The sequence below is a fragment of the Notothenia rossii genome, assembly GCF_949606895.1.
Source record: "Notothenia rossii genome assembly, chromosome: 4".
NCBI classification, from domain to species: Eukaryota; Metazoa; Chordata; class Actinopteri; order Perciformes; family Nototheniidae; genus Notothenia; species Notothenia rossii.
The window spans coordinates 65,907,263-65,927,999 of NC_136902.1; the positions used below are offsets into that span (position 1 = coordinate 65,907,263).

The window sequence follows — 20,737 nt, forward strand, 5'->3', positions numbered from 1 at the left end:
AGCTGAATCCTGGCCACCCTATTGGCCACCCCAAACAGCCTCACCAAGGGGTCCAAACAATTTTAGAACATTAAGAAAAAAATGTTTAAGTAACCTTTCATCATTCATCAATAATTAACATTAATATAACGTTATATTGATAATGTACTCACTAAACTTACAATTCATTTAACTTATTTTCTTCTAAAAGTTAATTATCCAAAGCCTCTGTACACCCCCCTCTATTTACATGTAATGGTTTGGTCCCGCCTCCGCCTCCTAACGGCACTTTCTAGCAGAGAGTGAGAGCATGTGAGCAGGGATGCTAATACTTACGTGTGTGCCATTGCGACAGACAAGACTAGTCTATTCTGAGAGATGGATGTATCCTACTGTATTGGCTGATTGTGCGTTAATCTGTTGGTAATGCCTTGGGGTTCCAGTGTAGGGATGTAACGATACCAAAAACTCACGGTACGATAATATCGCGATAACAAGTCCAGGGTACGGTATTTATCGCGATATTGAATAATAAAGGGAAGAAGAAAAAAATCTGAATTTTTTTTTTCAATAAAACATTTTTTTACTCGGAAAATGTTTTTTTTATTACATAATAAATCAGATTTTTACAGCATTTTTGTAGGTTAGCAGTATTTTAAAGTGTCAAAAACAAAGTGACAGTAACAGACTGGAACAAGAAAACCAGTGTTTTTGTACCTACTAGTACTACCAAACAAAGTAAGCATTTTCTTTATGCCACTGCATCTCACAAATAAACAAGGACATTTAATAATCAGACCCTGCAATAAAATAAATCAAGTTTTACTTTAGTTTTTCAAGTAACTCAACTCAAACTCACTAGTCACTCACTCAGCATCATCAGACAGGTTTTTAGGAATATGAGAATGTCCACATTTCCAGGTATTTATAAGCTGGGATGTTTGGGCATTTACAATATCCCCTGCTCTGGAAAAAACTCTCTCGCTTGGTACTGATGTTGCTGGGACAGCAGTGGTCGCGTTAACCGAATATTTTATTTAACAATGACGGAAAAATCTGAAAGCAGTCTGTCATTTTGACAGATTAGAACAAACTCGGAACAGCACCAACGTTTCCCCCGCAGCGAGGCTTTGGTGTTATGCCGTGTTATGCATGCCCTCCAAAAGGAAATGATATAGTTTCCAAACCGTACTTTGCCGTACAGATCAATACATGTCTGGGAGGTCTTGCTTTACGCTGTGCGCGTCCCGCGAGGTGCATGCACACATGGCATAACACCGCCCCCCCCCCCCCCCCCCCCGTTGACAGTTCACGAGCATGCTCTATCGTGAACTTTTCAGACCCGACGGGTAATAAGGGATTATGACGGATATTTTATGATCCTGTCTGTCGAAATGACGGACAGCGAAAAAGTCTAACGCCAGGCTTATTGACAGGGCGAGATATAAATATATGGTTGATACTTGTCAATGTCTCTAGGTGTTTAAATGTAGCCCTGTAAATACGATGTCCTTTTGTGTTATCTGTTGTTTTATTTTCATGTTGTAACCTACTTGCTGCCATGTTAGACAGGTATCTCTTGAAAAAGAGCTCGATGATCTCAATGGGACCACCTGGTTGAATAAAGGTTTAAAAAAAAGAAAAGTGTTTACAAAAATAATATATATATTTTTAATTTTTTTTTTTTGAAAATCGCGGTAGATTTCTTCAGTCTCACGACGGTATTGGGAAGTTTATTTATCGCGATACTGCGATATTCGGTATATCGTTACATCCCTATTCCAGTGGGAGGGATCACTGCGCTCTTCCTCACTCGATTCAGACGAGCGAAGGCGGGAGCTGCGTGATTGTATGTCTTCACTCACTATTTCCCTTTTTAAGGTAATTACAGTATACAAAGCACTATACATCTATCAACCCATGTTATATATGTCATCTGTATTACATCACCGTGGTTCGTTGTGAGAGGAAAGTGTGTATTTTGCACTTTGTTGTATTGTTTGAAGGTTCTTGCTAACTCTGGCTAACTTTGTGGTCATTGAAGCTAGCTGCTGTATACCTTGTGGTACCGCTGAATCTGACCGTTTGTCATGTTATTAGCAGCTAAGCTAGGCACTGTTGCATTCACATGTCCATACATATGTTTTTTACCACTGTTAAAGAGCTAAAGATAAAGGAGAATTTAGTCATAATTATTGGTCCTGAAATTTGAGTGTATTCATTGTAAATGTACAAGCTTCATTTTAAAGATGGCTTGATTCAGACGAGTGAAGGCGGGAGCTGTGTGATTGTATGTCTTCACTTCTCTCACTCACTATTTCCCTTTTTAAGGGTACAACACCATGTCTCAATGACTCACAAAGTCAGGCTTTCAAAAAGAAAAGAAAGGAGAGAAAGAAAAGAGAGAGGGACTAAAGGAAGACAGTATGTCACCCAGTATTTCAAGAGAAAAGGTGAGTGTGGTCCATGAGTGGTGGAAATTAGTCTGTTAGCTAAGCGTAGTCCATTGTAAATAATATTTTTTATGTTTCTTTTTTTACGAAGCTGACATTAAGTAATGTTAATATCTATATAGAAAATGCAGAGGTTTTTAATTTCACTTTGAAGGAGGTGAGCAGCATTTGTTGAATTACATGCCACTTAACATATCTGAAGGGAGACTTGAATACAATATATATATATATATCAAAACAAAAAGCTAACATCTCATTTCAATTATACATTTCAAACAGAGTATTTTATTTATATTTATTTGGATTGATGCATTCGTGTTGAGAATGTTCCATTCAAAAATGTTATTATTAAAAAGGCATTTACACCAGAAAAGATGACTATTGAGATATATTGTCAGGAATTTTAGTCTTATATGTATGCTCCAGAGGGCAGGACCTATAAACACATGTACTACCCAATAGCATTGTGAGGCTGAACAAAAGGACCTTTTGACTATGTAAATGTAGTCTTTTTAAAAAAAAAAATGTACTGACTTTTTTGGATAGCTTAAAGTAATGTTGTAAGATTACAACCGGGGGCCTTACAGGGTTAAGGGCTATAGTTTATTGTTATTTACTTTAATATGTTTATTCTTAACCAATAATTGAATTTAAAAACTCTTATTTAAATGATGTGTGTGTGTCTCTGTATTCCTGATGATACACTGAGAGAATGAGCTCATAGGGCTGCTGATCACCATAAGCTAAACAGTCTGTATATTGCACTACATTTGTATAATGTAAGCTTCGTTGATACTTTGCCTGCGGGAATCTGAAAAAAATTGTTAGATATACTGAATATGATTTGATCTATTCCACCACTAGCTTAATCCCGAATAATGTAGAGGTGTGTTGTAGGTGCCTTAAATAATCCCTTGTTTGTATTTTTATGTTCATATAATAGTGATTGCAATACCACCCCAAAATTATCACTGGTTCCATCCTGGCCACCCCACTGAAAATATCCTGGCTCCGCCACTGCCTATAAGGCTGAACCTGAACCAGCTTTTCTCCCAACTGAAGGAGGTGAGCAGCATTGTGTTGAATGACATGCCACTTAACATATCTGAAGGGAGACTGGAATACAACACATATATATATCAAAACAAAAAGCTAACATCTAATTTAAATTATACATTTCAAACACAGTATTTTCCCACATAGCCACTGATCTATATAAGACAAAAAACTGCTTTTAGTCTATTTAGGATGTTTGAAGCGTTGAGTGATCAGTCTGTATTAGGTAAATAAAATGTTAATCACCAACATTTTGGTTATGATATTAATACTAATATTAAAGAATATATTATCATATGTGTCATGTACACTCTACAGAGCCAGGGCCCTCTTCAGTTTTGTCAGGAAGGTGTGTGGAAGTGGAGGAAGAGGTGAAGGACAGTGACAGTGCCAGTGGCAGTACCAGTGTAGATGAGGAGGATAAAGGCTCCAGTGAAGACAAGAGAAGGTGTACAGAAAGGGACAGACAAAGTGAGGAAAAGGACAGACAAAGTGAGGAAGCTGTACAAAAAAGACTGAGAAAAGGCAATAGGCTCTGATTTGGCACCACCATAAGGCCTTTTCATTTCCATTTCCGTTGTATTCCACTTTAATACCTGCATATTTTGTAGTTGGTATGTATATTTAATTTTAAAATCTGCTGCTTATGTTATTTTTTGTGTTATAGCATTTTATAAATGATTTTGTTGGTGGTAATGTTCACTTTATTTTAATTTAAGAGGTCATGTATATTTAAGTTATATTTATTTGGATTTATGCATTCATGTTGAGAATGTTCCATTCATAAATGTTATTGTTAGGCATGTTCACCATAAAAGATGACTATTGATATTTATTGTCAGGAATGTTAGTGTTATATCAAATAGTGAATTCTACTGCAGCAGAATGTTGCACGTCTGCACAGTGTTATATTTTCACAGCTCAGTGTCAGTAAATATTGTGCGGTTAGTATTGGACTACAAGATAGATGCAAGCCTGTACAGGTGGAGTTATTTAAAGCATACATGAGTGGGTTGGTTTCTGGAGGTGTGGTTAGCAATTGTGCTTGGTTGGCGTGGCCTGGGCCTGGTGATGGGGGGGCCCAATTTGATATCTTTTCACGGGGCCCAAAATCCCTGGCGGCACCCCTGGGTACACTTCAACTATGAGAGACAGAATGGGGGGAAAAAATCCAGGAAATCACATTGTAGGATTTTTATGAATTAATTGGTAAGTTCTTCTGTAAAATAAGTATTTGGTCACCTACAAACAAACAAGATTTCTGGCTCTCACAGACCTGTAACTTCTTTTTTAAGAGACTACTCTGTCCTCCACTTCTTAACTGTATTAATGGCACCTGTTTGAACTCGTTATCAGTATAAAAGACACCTGTCCACAACCTCAAACAGTCACACTCCAAACTCCACTATGGCCAAGACCAAAGAGCTGTCAAAGGACACCAGAAACAAAATTGTAGACCTGCACCAGGCTGGGAAGAATGAATCTGCAATAGGTAAGCAGCTTGGTGTGAAGAAATCAACTGTGGGAGCAATTATTAGAAAATGGAAGACATACAAGACCACTGATAATCTCCCTCGATCTGGGGCTCCACGCAAGATCTCACCCGTGGGGTCAAAATGATCACAAGAACGGTGAGCAAAAATCCCAGAACCACACGGGGGACCTAGTCAATGACCTGCAGAGAGCTAGGACCAAAGTAACAAAGGCTACCATCAGTAACACACTACGCCGCCAGGGACTCAAATCCTGCAGTGCCGGGCGCGTCCCCCTGCTTAAGCAAGTACATGTCCAGGCCCGTCTGAAGTTTGCTAGAGAGCATTTAGATTATCCAGAAGAGGATTGGGAGAATGTCATATGGTCAGATGAAACCAAAATTGAAATTTTTGGTAAAAACTCAACTAGACGTGTTTGGAGGAGAAAGAATACTGAGTTGCATCCAAAGAACACCATACCTACTGTGAAACATGGGGGTGGAAACATCATGTTTTGAGGCTGTTTTTCTGCAAAGGGACCAGGACGACTGATCCGTGTAAAGGAAAGAATGAATGGGGCCATGTATCGTGATATTTTGAGTGACAACCTCCTTCCATCAGCAAGGGCATTGAAGATGAAACGTGGCTGGGTCTTTCAGCATGACAATGATCCCAAACACACCTTCCGGGCAACGAAGGAGTGGCTTCGTAAGAAGCATTTCAAGGTCCTGGAGTGGCCTAGCCAGTCTCCAGATCTCAACCCCATAGAAAATCTTTGGAGGGAGTTGAAAGTCCGTGTTGCCCAGCGACAGCCCCAAAACATCACTGCTCTAGAGGAGATCTGCATGGAGGAATGGGCCAAAATACCAGCAACAGTGTGTGAAAACCTTGTGAAGACTTACAGAAAACGTTTGACCTCTGTCATTGCCAACAAAGGGTATATAACAAAGTATTGAGATGAACTTTTGTTATTGACCAAATACTTATTTTCCACCATAATTTGCAAATAAATTCTTAAAAAATCAGACAATGTGATTTTTTGGATTTTATTTTCTCATTTTGTCTCTCATAGTTGAGGTATACCTAGGATGAAAATTACAGGCCTCTCTCATCTTTTTAAGTGGGAGAACTTGCACAATTGGTGGCTGACTAAATACTTTTTTTGCCCCACTGTATATATATATATATATATAGGATATATATACAATATATACAAATACACAATATTGGACATAGACTATAAAGGGCACAAAGTTTAATTCACTAATGAAAGTCAAACACATGTTTGTTTCCACTGTTTTATTGTGACTCTATTTTGGCCTGGATGAACAATAAGCAGCAGACTTTGACTTGTTTATCATTTCTACTGGTGGTTCGTATTTGAAGCAGCATGGTTCAATCTGACTTTCTTTGATGCACATAATGGATGACAGCGTCCCATCAAGTGCAAGTCTGTTCAACACTCTGTTTTGTTGAGTCCAATTACTGAGAAGACTCGTTCTTCATCAACATTAGAGTGAGGTAGGCATAGGACAAGCTGGGCCACCGACCCAAGTCTGGGGAACTGCTCTTTACCAGTTACTCGGCTCTTCTGCGTAGTCAAGTGTGCCCACACCATGTCCATACAATGGAATTGTTCTTCCTCTCCACCACTCCCCAGGGCACTTTTCCAGACCATGTCAGGGATATCTGTTTCCTCCAGCATTTGGTACTCCAGGAACTCATCCGAAATCCTGTCCTGTTCCCTTGGATCCTCAAAAGGAAGAAGGTGTTTGTATCTGGGCAATGACAATTGCAGTAACATTTTGCCATTAGATTATTGAATTGTGTAAATAAAACATACATAAAACAATAACCAATTCTCTATCCAGATAGAAATAAATAATCATTTACAATAACAGAATCTCCCAATGTAATATCTAAGCAAGCTGTATTTTTTCACCCATCTCAACTGCTTGTAAAGCCTGTCAAAATCACCATTTATCTTTAATTAACTTCTCACGTTGTTTAAATACAGTAATGGTTAAGTGAAAATAAGGGTTCAGTAATTTACCTTTGGACAAAGTAGATCACATCATCCACATGGGAGTTTTGTCTCTGCCTGAAGTCCACAAACTCAGCATGTGGCAGCCGGGGGTCATTGAGAGGTAGCTTCTTCAGTGCATATTCTGTAGACCTTTTTTGATGCACACTTGCCCCTTTTACACCAACGCGTTTTCAGCTCCAGCTCGGTGCTGGAGCCTGAAAAGTACCTTTTTTTCCTGTTCACACCGCAGCGGCGCCGCCTCTTAGCTCCGGAATCCGGTTCACTTCCAGCTCCAAAACATTTTCGGTCTAGAGGCAAGAGCTTCGGAGCTAAGAGGCGGCGTCGCTTACGTCGAGGCGTGCAGGAAACCAAACCCACCTCCCCTGAACATGGGTCGACTGAAGAGTCTCGTCATGCCTGCCTACAAGCAGTAGTTCTGAGCAAAGTGACTCGAAGGCAACCACACACTGTAACATTTTTGGCTGTTAAATTACAGTAAATTATTGGCTAATAGTTGCATGGATTTCACACTAATTTAATGTAAATATTCCACAGTAATTCACTGTAAATATTTCACAATAATTTACTGTAGATATTTTACAGTAAATTAGAATAAAAGTACAACCAAATACTTTGACTTTACAGTTGATATGCCCATGGAATTACTGTGCTATAGCAGTACAGACCTCTGGTATTATGGTACCTTGCTGTACATAAATGACAGTAATTACCTGTATTTTCACACTTTTAATGTAAAAGTAATGCAACACAGTAGCCAGTAATTTAATGTAAATATAAAAATGTAAATAATACGATAATATATTGTACATTTGACTAGTTAACTGGGATTTTACCATAACTACACAATTCAATCAGCTCAATCAACAAAGAAAATGCCCATTTTAACTTTGTATTAATCCATTGAAGTGCAAAGTGCATTTCACTGTAGCCTCATCCCAATACCCCTCCTCGACTCCTCTCTTCCCCTCCTCCGGGACTTGACCCGGAAATCGATCAAGACACGCCATTTTGAAGGACGTCCCGAAGGCCCCGTCTCAGGTCGGTTAAATGAAATCCTTGCTTCCCTCACTTGCGTCGTTTCCCTGTGTTTAGTCCCTCCCTCCAGGGAAGCATGGAGGGACGCAAGGAAACCACGAGAAGCAGGGAAATGAGTTTTCAGAGCAATGGGACGTCCTTTCCTCCGGAGCGTCAAGTGAAGCGACGTCCGTTTGTGATGACGCCGCACAGCTGTTAGTCTGACAGCAGCTCTGTCCCCGTTATTTTCACAAACACCCCTGCCACACATTTACTGACACAAACATTTGTATCATCTGTTGTAGACCCCAATAAATAAAATCAAATAAGAACTCATTCTCAAAAAAGATAAACGCCATTCTTAAAATGTATAAACGAACAATAGTTTGATTAATATTGATTAGAGTGCACAACAGAAATAAAATAATTGAGAGAAGAAAAATATATATATTATCTATCAAAACCCAGTTAGATTAACATTCATTGGATTGCACACTTTGTTTGTTTGTGTGGATATGTAGCACATTAACATTTTAATAGCACTTAATGACTCACTTAATGGAAATGACAGTAAATGAAAATATAAAACGAAAAAAGTGATCTTGAAAATGTTTCCAATAAATGAATAAAATGATTTTTGACCACTTTGTTGTTCAGATATATCACATAGTTGTAACTAAATGATACATGAATTGAAACAAAACACAGTTTAAACTGAGTAGTGACTCTCGTGAGTTTCATTTATTTTCTTCACTCCGCTGGGGTACTGCTCTCATGTCAAGAACAAGAAGCATGAGATCAGTGCATGCACTGCATTGTCCAATCAGTGAGCGATACACAGTAAGAGGGCGGGGGGAGTATCTGAGGATTTCATCGGAGGATGGACTGGTTGTTCCTCCATTATCGCTCCTCCATTATCGCTCCTCGCTCCTCAATCCTCTGTCCTCCGGCAGAAATAAGAGCCATGGGACGGTACTCAAGATGGCGCAGACAAATCCGCTTCCGGTGAGACCGAGGACCGAGGAGCGAGGAAATGAAAATACTCGACCTGAGACAGGGCCAATAGCTGAAATGCACACGGAGGAGTCGAGGAGGGGTGAGGGAGGAGGGGTGAGGGAGGAGTGGTGCGGGAGGAGACGAAAGGGAGGATACACGCGAGCAGACTATGCGGAAGTGTTTTCACTACTCGCGTATAAAAGCCCCGCCCCCACCTTCACAGCTGGTCGATTTCAACAGAGGAAAAACTACAACTGGAAGATGAATGGAAAAGCGTCACATAAATGTATAAGTGCTCACAGCTCCGGTGGAATTATTATGTGCAATTCATATCTAAAAGGCTTTCACATTACTATAATTATATTTTTATTTAAATGTAGGCTATTTACACCAAAACGGAAAACAAAAGCAGGACCAACCATCATACATTAGCCTCATCCCAATACCCCTTCTCGACTCCTCCTTTCCCTCACTTGCGTCCCTTCCTTGCATCTTAGCTCCGCCTCCGTAAGATACGAGCGAGAGACACGAGGAGGTGACGCGAGGACAGAGGAGTCCTCAGGTATTAATTGGGATGTCCTCGTTCACTCAAACGTCATTCTTAGACGACGTCTGTTAATGATGACATGCAAAAAGCTGAACCGGCCCATTTCTGGTTAAATATTTATTTAAATGAATGAATCTTTCTCTTGTTAGTCAAGGAATTCAATGTATGATGGTAGGTCCTGCTTTTGTGTTATACGCGAGCAGTGAAAACACTTCCGCATAGTGTGCTCGTGTGTATCCTCCCTTTCGTCTCCTCCCGCACCCCTCCTCCCTCACCCCTCCTCGACTCCTCCGTGTGCATTTCAGCTATTGAGACGTCCTTCAAAATGGCGTGTCTTGATCGATTTCCGGGTCAAGTCCCGTAGGAGGGGAAGAGAGGAGTCGAGGAGGGGTATTGGGATGAGGCTCCTGAATTCCTTGACTAACAAGAGAATGATTCATTCATTTAAATAAATATTTAACAACAAATGGGCCGGTTCTATAGGGTTATTCAGTTAAGCCCGATGAGAGGGGATACAGCTGTGCACATGTCATCATTAACAGACGTCGTATATCAAACATACCGGTAAACCAGCATCGTTTTCTGTGAAAGGATACAACTCTTTCCACAAAGAAATTAAATCTTATGTGTTCCTCCGGTACTTTTCTTTGATTTATCCATAGTTCGCTCATCGAGCCGGGGGTCAGGTTATTCACCCGCAGGAAAAGGCGCTCGCGCGGGGCTGTAACAGGATGTGACGCATATTTTAGTTGACCTAATTAAAACCGTTTTGTTTTTTATTTATGTGTCACAGTATCACCTCAAAATACAAGATATGAAACATTTTCAACCATGCAACAAAATATAAATAGTCCTACAAATACTTTTATTTTATTTTCTTCCCATTTTTGTCTAAACTCAAGGGAGCCAGAGCAGAGGGCTTAAAGGGCTGCATGCGGCCCGTGGGCCGCGGGTTGCCGACCCCTGCCCTAGTAGGACAGGAGGGTATAATGAGTTATTTAAGGTAAGATGGCGCCTGCCCATTAAGGGCTTTGTAGGCGAGAAGAAGAATTTTAAATTCTATCCTCTGTTCTATAGGGAGCCAGTGTAAGGCAGCCAGAACAGGAGTAATGTGGTCCCTTTTCCTAACTCTGGTTAGTACACGAGCTGCAGCATTTCGAATCAGCTGAAGCGACTTGACTGACTTCTTGGTACACCCTGATAATAAGGAGTTACAATAATCCAGCCTTGAAGTAACAAATGCATGGACTAGTTTCTCTGCATCGTTTTGAGGCAAGATATGCCTGATTTTTGCAATGTTACGTAGATGGAAGTAGGCGATCCTTGAAATTTACAGAATGATTCCTTATGCCTAACGGAAGCGTATATAATGTGAACATAATAGGTCCGAGCACTGAGCCCTGTGGCACTCCATGGCTAAATTTGGTTTGCGTGGAAGATTCATCGTTGACACGTACAAACTGAGAGCGTTCAGATAGATAGGACCTAAACCAAACTAAAGCAGTTCCCTGTATGCCAACTAAGTGCTCTAGTCTTTGCAATAGGATATCATGGTCGATAGTATCAAATGCAGCACTGAGATCGAGCAAGACAAGAATAGAGACAAGTCCCTTGTCTGAGGCTATTATAATGTCATTTGTGACTTTAACCAGAGCCGTCTCTGTGCTATGATGTGTTGTTCTAAAGCCAGACTGAAAATCTTCAAATAAATCATAGTTTTTTAAGTAATCACACAGCTGTTTTGCGACTGCTTTCTCAAGAATCTTTGAGAGGAACGGAAGATTAGAAATAGGTCTATAGTTGGCTAAAACCTCTGGATCGAGGTTGGGCTTTTTAAGAAGCGGTTTTATCACTGCTACTTTGAATGGTTGTGGAACATAGCCTGATAATAAAGACATATTCATAATATTTAATAAAGAAGTGCTAATTAATGGAAAAACTTATTTTAACAGCTTAGTTGGAATCGGGTCCAAGATACACGTTGATGGTTTAGAAGAGAGAATCATTGAATTTAATTGTTCAAGGTTTATGGCTGAAAACCATTCTAGTTTACTATCTAGTGTAATATTAGAACTTACGTTTCCGGGAGCTGTTGATAATACTATACTGGTCAAAGGCAAGAGGTCATTAATTTTGTTTCTAAGAGTGACAATTTTATCGTTAAAAAAGCACATAAAATCATTACTACTGAGTGCTATGGGAATAGAAGGCTCAATCGAGCTGTGGCTCTCTGTCAGCCTGGCTACAGTGCTGAAAAGAAATCTTGCATTATTTTTATTCTCATCTATTAATGAAGAGTAGTAGGCTGCTCTCGCTATATGCAGTGCTTTCTAATATTCATTTAGAGTAATATGCCAAATTAAACGAGATTCTTCAAGTTTAGTGGAACGCGATATCCTTTCAAGTTGTCTCGACTTTTGGTTTATTTTGCGGGCTTCAGCATTATGCCATGGAGCTAATCTATGTTGTTTTATTTTCTTCTTTTTCAAAGGAGCAACAGAGTCTAATTTTATTCGCAGCGCACCTGTAGCACTATCAACAACATGATCAATTTGGGGTGGTGTACATTTTGTATAAGTTTCCTCCCTTACATGCAGACATGCTATTGAGTTAAGTATTGGTGGAATCTCTTCCTTAAATTTGGCTGTAGCACTAACAGATAGGTTTCTGCTGCAGGAGCTTTTGACTAATGTTTTGTAGTTTAGTAACAGTACTTCAAAAGTTACTAAGAAATGGTCGGATGAAGCAGGATTATGCGGTTCGACTAATAGTTGCTCAATTTCAATACCATAAGTCAGAACAAGGTCGAGAGTGTGATTATAGCAGTGGGTTGGTTTATTTACACTCTGACAGAAACCAACAGAATCTAATATAGAGTTAAATGCAACATTAAGGCTATTTTTATAATCGTTAACATGAATATTAAAGTCACCTACGATAATTACTTTATCTGTTTTAAGTACCAAAGCTGATAAAAACTCAGAGAATTCTGATAAGAATTCTGAATAAGGACCTGGTGCACGGTACACTGTAACAAATAAGATTGGTTGCAAAGTTTTCCAGGTCGGATGCGTAAGACTAAAAACGAGGCTTTCAAAGAAGGTATAATTTAATTTTTGTTTAGTATTGATAAGTAAACTTGAGTCAAAGATTGCTGCAACTCGACCTCCTCGGCCCGTGCCTCGGGCAATATGAGTATTGATATGGCTGGGTGGAGTGGCCTCATTTATGCTGACATATTCTTCATGCCTCAACCAAGTTTCAGTGAGACAGCATATATCAATATTATAATCTGATATTAAATAATTTACCAATATTGCTTTAGATGATAGAGATCTTATGTTTGAGAGACCACATTTAATCTTCCTGTTTTGTTGCACTGTAGTAGTTGTTACATTTACTTTTATTAGGTTATTATGTATGACACCTAGTGCTGTGTACCTGGACTCACATTCAGGTTCAGGTCCGGACTCAAGTCCAGAGGTTCAGGTTCAGGTCCGGACTTATAAGTCCGGACTTGTGTCAAGTTGTGTGAGTAACTAAAGTGAACTTATTTTTAGCTAATTATCAATTGAAAATAAACTCATAATCAACTCAAATTCAAACTTGTCAGGTTTATTGTGCCCCCTTCCAACTTGTGTCTACACCATGTCTTTTCTAGAACTCTACATGTGTTACTAACTACACAACACAACTACATACATAGTGATGTACATACAAGACTCAATATGCAAGAGTACAAGTCTATGTGTTCTTGTTCAAGAACAACAGCATATTGACATTGTCTGGGTGAAGTGTTGCTCTTTCGGCAGACACTATATCACCATACATACAAAGGAGTTAGCTTAGCTACACTACCATATTATGGCAACCAGCATCCCACGCTGTCAGTGTCCACTATGTCTAAGCCAGCTTCCCTTGACGTCACACAGATCTCGCGAGCAGTTGCGATATTTTGCGAGACTTCGTGAGTTCTTTAATGGCCGCCATATCAGAAGCCAAAACAATGTTTTTCGTCTTTTCTCAGCGCAAATTTCTCGATCTATGGAAGGTTTTAGATCAGGGGTCTCAGACTCAATTTACCTGGGGGCCGCTGGACGTAGAGTCTGGGCAAGTCTGGGCAAGTCTGGGCCGCTTCAAATATTCCGCAAAAAAATTATTAAAAAATACAACATTAACAACATTTCATTCAACATCTTCTTAACATGAACTGTTCTTCACAACATAACTATGTACAGTTGCTCTTTCTTACCTACTCCTTGCTGGTAGAGACCTGGCAGCGCTTCCTCTCACACAGCTGAGCCACATTTGGTTTGAGGGAGGAAGCAGTTGAAACCCTCAGTATGGCTTGAAGATGTGCATCAGTAAGTCTGGACCTGTACTTTGACTTATTGAAGTTCATGGTGGAGAAGAGCTGTTCACACATATATGTGCTCCCAAAAAGGCACATGGTCCGCTTGAACATCCTGGAAATCTCAGGGAAGGAGGGGGGCAATTCTCTCATGAACTGTCCAAGCTTGTCTGCTTTCCCATTCACTTCCCTGAACTTGGCTTTGAGCTCAGAATTGCACTGCAGGTTGATGAGCTCCATTTGAAGCACACCAGGGGCATTTTCCACATCAAAGGAGAAGGGGTCTGCAAACATTTGGAAAGGGGCTCTGTGTGTCTTGAAGTCTGCAAACCGCTGATCGAATTCCTCCTGTAGCTTCACAATGGCATCAATATACTTCTCACCACTGAATGCTGTGCCCCTGTCCATGAGAGCCTTGCATGCTGGGAAATGGCAGAGGTTTTTCTGAGGGAGCTGGGCTTTCCATAACATCAGTTTTGTAGAGAATGCTCTGACATTGTCATATGCTGCACTAACAAGCTGGCCCTGGCCCTGCAACTTCTTATTCAGAGCATTCAGCTCCTGCGTGATGTCAACAAGAAAAGCTAAGTCCATGAGCCATTCGGGATCACTCAGCTCGGGAACAGCCATCCCACCCTTCTCCAGCATGAATACTTTAAGTTCTGTTCTCAACTCAAAAAACCTCTTCAGGACGTTTCCCCTGCTGAGCCAACGTACCTCTGTGAAGTAGAGCACATCCTCATATTCTGACTCAATTTCCTCCAAAAAAGCACGGAACTGGCGGTGCTTTAAGCCCCTGGATCTGATATGGTTGATTAATTTCACAACGACAGACATCACATTGTCAAACTTCAAGCATTTGCTGCAAAGGGCCTGCTGATGGATAATGCAGTGCAGAGCAATAGCCTCCTCCACACCCTCCTCCTCCAGTTTTCTTTGAACAAGTGCCACCAGCCCGTTTTTTCTCCCTGTCATTGATGGCGCTCCGTCCGTCGTAATTCCAACAAACCTCTTCCATGGCAGACCGATATCCGCAATGGCATCACGCAGTTGCTGAAATATCTCCTGAGCGGTGGTCTGGCCATGCATTGGTTTCACTGTAAGCAACTCCTCTGTCACTTCAAAATTGTCATCAACACCACGGACATACATTGCGAGCTGAGCGGTGTCAGTGATGTCTGTGCTCTCATCAAGAGCCACAGAGTATGCACGGAAAAGTTTGGCTTTGTCGCACAGCTGTTCATATATGTCACTTGATAAGTCAGAAATGCGCTCTGCCACTGTGTTAGCTGACAGGCTGATGTTGTTGAACTGACCCTTCTTTTCCGGACAGACTATACTTGCAGCGTGCAACATGCATTTTTTTACAAACTCGCCTTCCGTAAACGGCTTTCCCGCTCTAGCAATCATCTCACTCACCACATAGCTAGCTTCGACTGCTAAATCACCCTCATTGCTTCCTTTCTTGAAGAGATTTTGTTGCTTCCATAGAATTTTTTGTAGCTCTGTGACTTTTTTCTCTCTCTCATCTCCCAGGTATTTTGCATACTCTGCATGTTTAGTTGACTGGTGACGTTTGACGTTATACTCCTTGTATACAACGATTTTCTCTGTGCATATAAGGCACGTTGCGTTTCCCCTGTACTCAAAAAAAAAATATTCAGTCTCCCACTTCTCCTGAAATGCTCTGTGGTCATCATCGATTTTTCTTTTCCCTGAAAGTTTTGATGAAGACATGGCGATATATTTTGCTTCCACTCTGTGTCACTTGTGGATCACTCTGTCTGGATTGATTCCGCTGCGCGCATTTGATTGACGTGTGGCGGAGTTCCCTCGGAGGGGGGAGGGGCGAAGGAACTCCGCGCAGCAGTTCCCTTCCAGCAGCAGCAGCAGCAGCGGGAAAAATAAAATTGAAATATAAAGCGCAAACGTAAACGCGCGGGCCAGATTAACACTATTACATGATATCAACAAAGGGGCCATGAGAAACTGGCCCGCGGGCCTGGAGTCTGAGACACCTGTTTTAGATGGTTTAGAACAAAAAGGAGAATATACGTAAGTACCGGTTCCCGACGTTCCGGTTTTAACCGGACTTGAACCGAAACTTTTTACAAGTCCAGTACCGGTTCGGCGTACCGGTACGCAGCACTAATGACATCTCTATTAGGTTTTACCTTAAATTGTCCTTGGGCAGACACACACACCGTTAATATTGGGTATTTTATTGGGTTCGGGATTCCTATGGATGACTGCCTAGGAGAGAGCGCAGGGAAGCGTATAAGACTGCGACTCTGCCTCCTGGTCTCAACTCCAGTTTGTCATGGATTAGGTCCACAAAGCCCTGAAATGTTTGCCGAAATGAGATTTGCACCTTCCAAAGTAGGATGAATGCCGTCTCTCTTAATCAGACCAGGTTTCCCCCAGAAGGCTGTCCAATTATTTACAGACTGATCCAGATTTGAACACTGTCCTGACGTCAGGACGGTGGCGCTACAGCTATTGGTCAATTCTCCACCTACCAGGGGAATGAGATGTTGGGCCACGGCCAGCCATTGCTGCTCGAAAGCGCTGGAGACACTGTAGTACATATGACAGGCCTGTAAGTGGCGCTGTAGTCTGCCAAAAAAGCAGCGAAGAAGACTTCCCTTGCATGGTTGCCATGGTTGCCCTTCTGTTTATTCTCCGCTGTGGCTCTTTTCCCCCCTCCCCGAGGCAAGCGTTTGCGCCTCCAGCTTTAAAACAAATGAATGACGACTCTATATAATCATATGTAAGGGATAATTTGCAGAGACACGGTCATTATGGGGAAAAGAACACCGACAGGCTGATCAGGAGCCCGACGCGAAGCGGAGGGATCTAGATCGGCATGAAGGTGTTATTCGCTGCACATTATCCCGCTTATTACATGCCCACATTCTCAACAAAGTAACGACATGACTCCCAATATTAATTGAAATGCTTTTATGGATTTAGAAAATTATTTTATTGATTTAAAAAATAGTTGTATGTGTTGATTTAAATTGACATGCATCCGCTAAGAAAAATAGTCCGTTGTTACTGTTTGAACTAACGTAGCAACGGCAGGAACTGCATCAATAGTGTTTTTGAGGAGCTTTTTGATTACAGATTTGAAAACATCGTTACTTGCTTTAAAAGTAGCACAATTCATTATGTCAAACCTTGGAAAGTATCTAGATATCCCTGCCCAAAGTAACTGCCAACTCCCCTCTCCTGCAGGGGGGCGTGGTCAGTTGCAGCTCACAGAATATTTAGTAAATGTGTGGTATTAAATCATTTGCTTACATAAAGATAAATGGTATGTGCCAGCCAATGAAGATCTGAGTCCTCCTATAAAAAGTAGTCAGTGTTGTTGAGAATGGTGTTGTATACTGTGTGGATGGTGGAGGGCAGCCATGTGATCACAGTGGATGCAAATATAAATCAGTTTATGGAAAAACCCCAACCTGCCTGCTTCTCCTATTTTTCCTCCATGGCCGCTCGGGCATTCTAACAGTCAGGAAGTGAATTTCAAAATAAAGTAACAGGAAACAGACGTAGGCCTATAAGGGACATTTTGAGCATCATTGCGATACACACCCACTGAACTGATTAACCAAGATCCTCAGCTATGGTTTAAGCTCGGTGATGGAATGTTTTAGCCGCAATGCACTTTGGGATATGGTATTAATGCGATTTCCGAATTTCTTTTGGAGTTTAGGATGGCCGAAGACACTACACTACCCATAATCCTCAGCTATCGTTTGGGACTACAGTCCCTTTTGATGTTGGAGTGGCAGTGCGCCAAGTTTACGCCGAGCCTCAAACAGCACTTTGAAATGGAACAAAACCACAGCAAACTATCCAAAACTGGACTTGAACGCGCCCCCCCTAGAACTACACATGCTGACTATTGTGTTTCGCAACATTTTCTATGGGACATCTCTAATGGGAACGTTTTAGTTTTTCCCACAATTAGAAGTTGCCTGTATTAAACACATTGGCGTTGTCAAATTTGAGACATATCATTAATAAATGGGTGAACATTGCTTGTGTCCATAATGGGAAACATTAATATATACCCACATGACAGCTCATTGTTACTTTGTAATTCTACTCCACTACAATTCAGAGGTTAACATGGTATTTTTACTCCACTACATTTATTTTAGTTACTTTGCAGATTCTGATTAATGATGTGAAATATAAACGACCCTTAAATCAGACTTTAGTTACACCTGAGTAAAATTCAGGGAAGGTGATTGTCAAGTGCCAACAATCAGGCGAGATATTTGATAGTTGGTGCTTGAGAAGACTAAACATTTATCTGTAGATCCCTATAAAGCATATTACTCGTTATTCTCTGCTAATAGTTAATTAAAGACAGTATATAATTGCTATTTTGCACATCCCTTTCAAGATTTCAAGATTTTCAAAGGTTTCATATATATATATATATATACTCAACAGTGCATTACAAGACATCTATCAATATGTGTGTATACCTCCACCATTAAACTGTCATATTCTGCACATCTCTTATACTATCTACATAAAAGCATAATTAATATGTATAATATCAGTTAAAAAAAGTGCTTCAACATAGTTAACATTGCAGGAAAGCAATATATTAGACGTTAAGTAATTTGTCAGGCTTTATATTTATCTGTAGATACCTCCAAAGCTTTTTTCTTATTTAAAAGAAGACCGTAACCTAAAGTATTCTTTAATGTTTAAATAAAGGTTAATTAGTTTTTCTGTTTTACACATTCTCCTATTAATATATGTGTACATCCGCCACTAAACTGTTGTACTGTAGAGATCACTTACAGTATCTTCTTGATTTTTTATATTCTATATTTCTATAATTGACCTTCTACTGTCCCCCTATTTTGTATGTAGGCCTACTTTTAATATTTTTTTCATCAAATATAACATAAAAAAGTATTCAATTACGTGCTTTAACCACTAGGCGGTGCACACAAGGTACAAACAGCATACAATGCCATAATAACTTTTTATTATTAGTTTAGGTCGGACATGTATAACATCTGAAGATGTGTAGTTGTATTCATGTTTTCACATAATTGTACAGGATATTGCAATATTATTTCACATGTTTTACTTCTACACATTAATATCTGATTAAAACATCGCAGACAGAAAGGTAGATCCGTCATTTAATGGTAAGCTATTGAAATTCTGAATCTATAGATGTGTCTCCCATCACCCAAAATCGCTGACTATTCTTTCTATCTATCCTGACTAGTCTCTAATCATAACAAAAATATAATAAAATAAATGTATTGCAATGCTCAAAACAGCAGCATCCAACAGTCTCTAATCCTTGGATATTACATGTCACTGCATGCATGCACGGAGCAACTGTAGCACGGAGATCATCATATCATTCTGTCTTGTATTACTTAACAAAAAAAAAACTAAAACCAGCTCGTTTGCGGGCGCGAGCCGGCTCTCGTCGTTCGCGACCCACACATCACTAGGAGCTTCAACCATAGCTGAGGATCTTGAGGAATCAGTTCAGTAGGTGTGTATCTGTGTCCGGTTATTTTATTTTGAGTTTCAGTTCCTGACGCATGGCAAAAAAGCCAGGGATTATAGAATTAAACAAATAAATAAAAACAAGGATAATTGTGTGTTATTGTTGGGTAAATAACAGTGTGTTATTTAGAAAATAATAACAAATTAGAAGGAAAAAAATATTTAAAAAATACAGATTTCAGTATTCTGAGGCCCCATTTATTTTCCTCACGGACAGCAAAAAAAGTCAATAAACAATCATTGTGGCTTGATATTGAGTAAGAACATGTTTTTATGAACCACACAGCTTCCGGTCTTCCAAGACCCAACCGGACAAAAAGACGTGGTGCAGGCACGAAACATACTACCAATAGAAATACATTGCTTCTAAAATCGTTCTGTGTGACACGAAAAAAAGGGGAAAATCGTGTTGGTAAACACGAATCAATAGATTAAATGTCGTGACTATAACACGAAATGCCGTGAGACTGGGTTGGGTGTAGTGTGGGTTCATTGGAGTCGTTTTCTTCACAACCATTACTGCTATCTTAAGTCCTGGTAAGCATTCCTCCACGGCTCAGGATATTTTTGAATGGAGAAAAAATATCTACAGGTATCCCTGCTAAACAAATGAAACTGCTGACTGGTAAGAACTCAGAATAAATCAGTTTCACGTAAAAAATCTGTGTTTCACCAGCGGAACTAATGCTAATGCTAACGCTAATGCTAAAGCTAATCCTAACGCATGCTTGTTTTTTCTCTGATCCGGATTAATGTGTAAAGGAGCTACGTGAGCATTACAGGTGATCAAATTAAATGGATGTAGGGACACAACTCAACAACTTGGGTTTTTTGTGCTAAACAAATTATAACATACCTTTGAACACCTTCACATGCTGTAGAGCAGGGGTGTCCAAACTACGGCCCGGGGGCCAAATGCGGCCCGCGGACCATTTTGAATCGGCCCTCAGCAAATTCAAAAAGTATAATGAAATACGGCCCACAAAGGAAACTTCTTAAATATATATGTTCAAATATATTACACAGTATTCATGTGTTAAGAAGCCCAATTTTCAAATAAATGCAGTCAATTAAAGTTGGAAACATGTTCTAACAACTCTAAGTTGATAAGAAAAAAGCCAAATAACTTATTTCCATAACACGCTTGAAATAAACTTTTCATATTTCCTCTTATGATAACCAATCTGAGGCTTCTGTTTTAAGGAATGAGCTGCTAACAAAATAAATGAAACCCCATGGAGAGCTGTGCGCGTTTTTTTCTTA

General features: G+C 40.1%; 1 protein-coding gene and 1 long non-coding RNA gene across 2 annotated transcripts; one reads left to right on the top strand and one right to left on the bottom strand.

Annotated features, from left to right (window-relative positions):
- Positions 1-1,877: 1,877 nt before the first annotated feature.
- LOC307038127 lies at positions 1,878-4,481 on the top strand. The gene is made up of 3 exons (XR_013807903.1): positions 1,878-2,432; positions 3,376-3,497; positions 3,807-4,481. It is a non-coding gene; the product is annotated as an uncharacterized lncRNA (long non-coding RNA).
- A 9,197-nt stretch (positions 4,482-13,678) lies between these two features.
- LOC307037257 (general transcription factor II-I repeat domain-containing protein 2-like) lies at positions 13,679-14,719 on the bottom strand. The gene is made up of 2 exons (XM_079678036.1): positions 13,817-14,719; positions 13,679-13,698 (listed from the first exon to the last, which is right to left on the bottom strand). The coding sequence occupies exon 1, from the start codon at positions 14,561-14,563 to the stop codon at positions 13,817-13,819; it is 747 nt and encodes a 248-aa protein (XP_079534162.1). The 5' UTR covers positions 14,564-14,719; the 3' UTR covers positions 13,679-13,698.
- Positions 14,720-20,737: the final 6,018 nt, after the last annotated feature.

Excerpts from the sequence above, each read along its gene's own strand:
- LOC307037257 (XM_079678036.1), bottom strand. The coding sequence starts at position 14,563 with ATGCTGGAGAAGGGTGGGATGGCTGTTCCCGAGCTGAGTGATCCCGAA.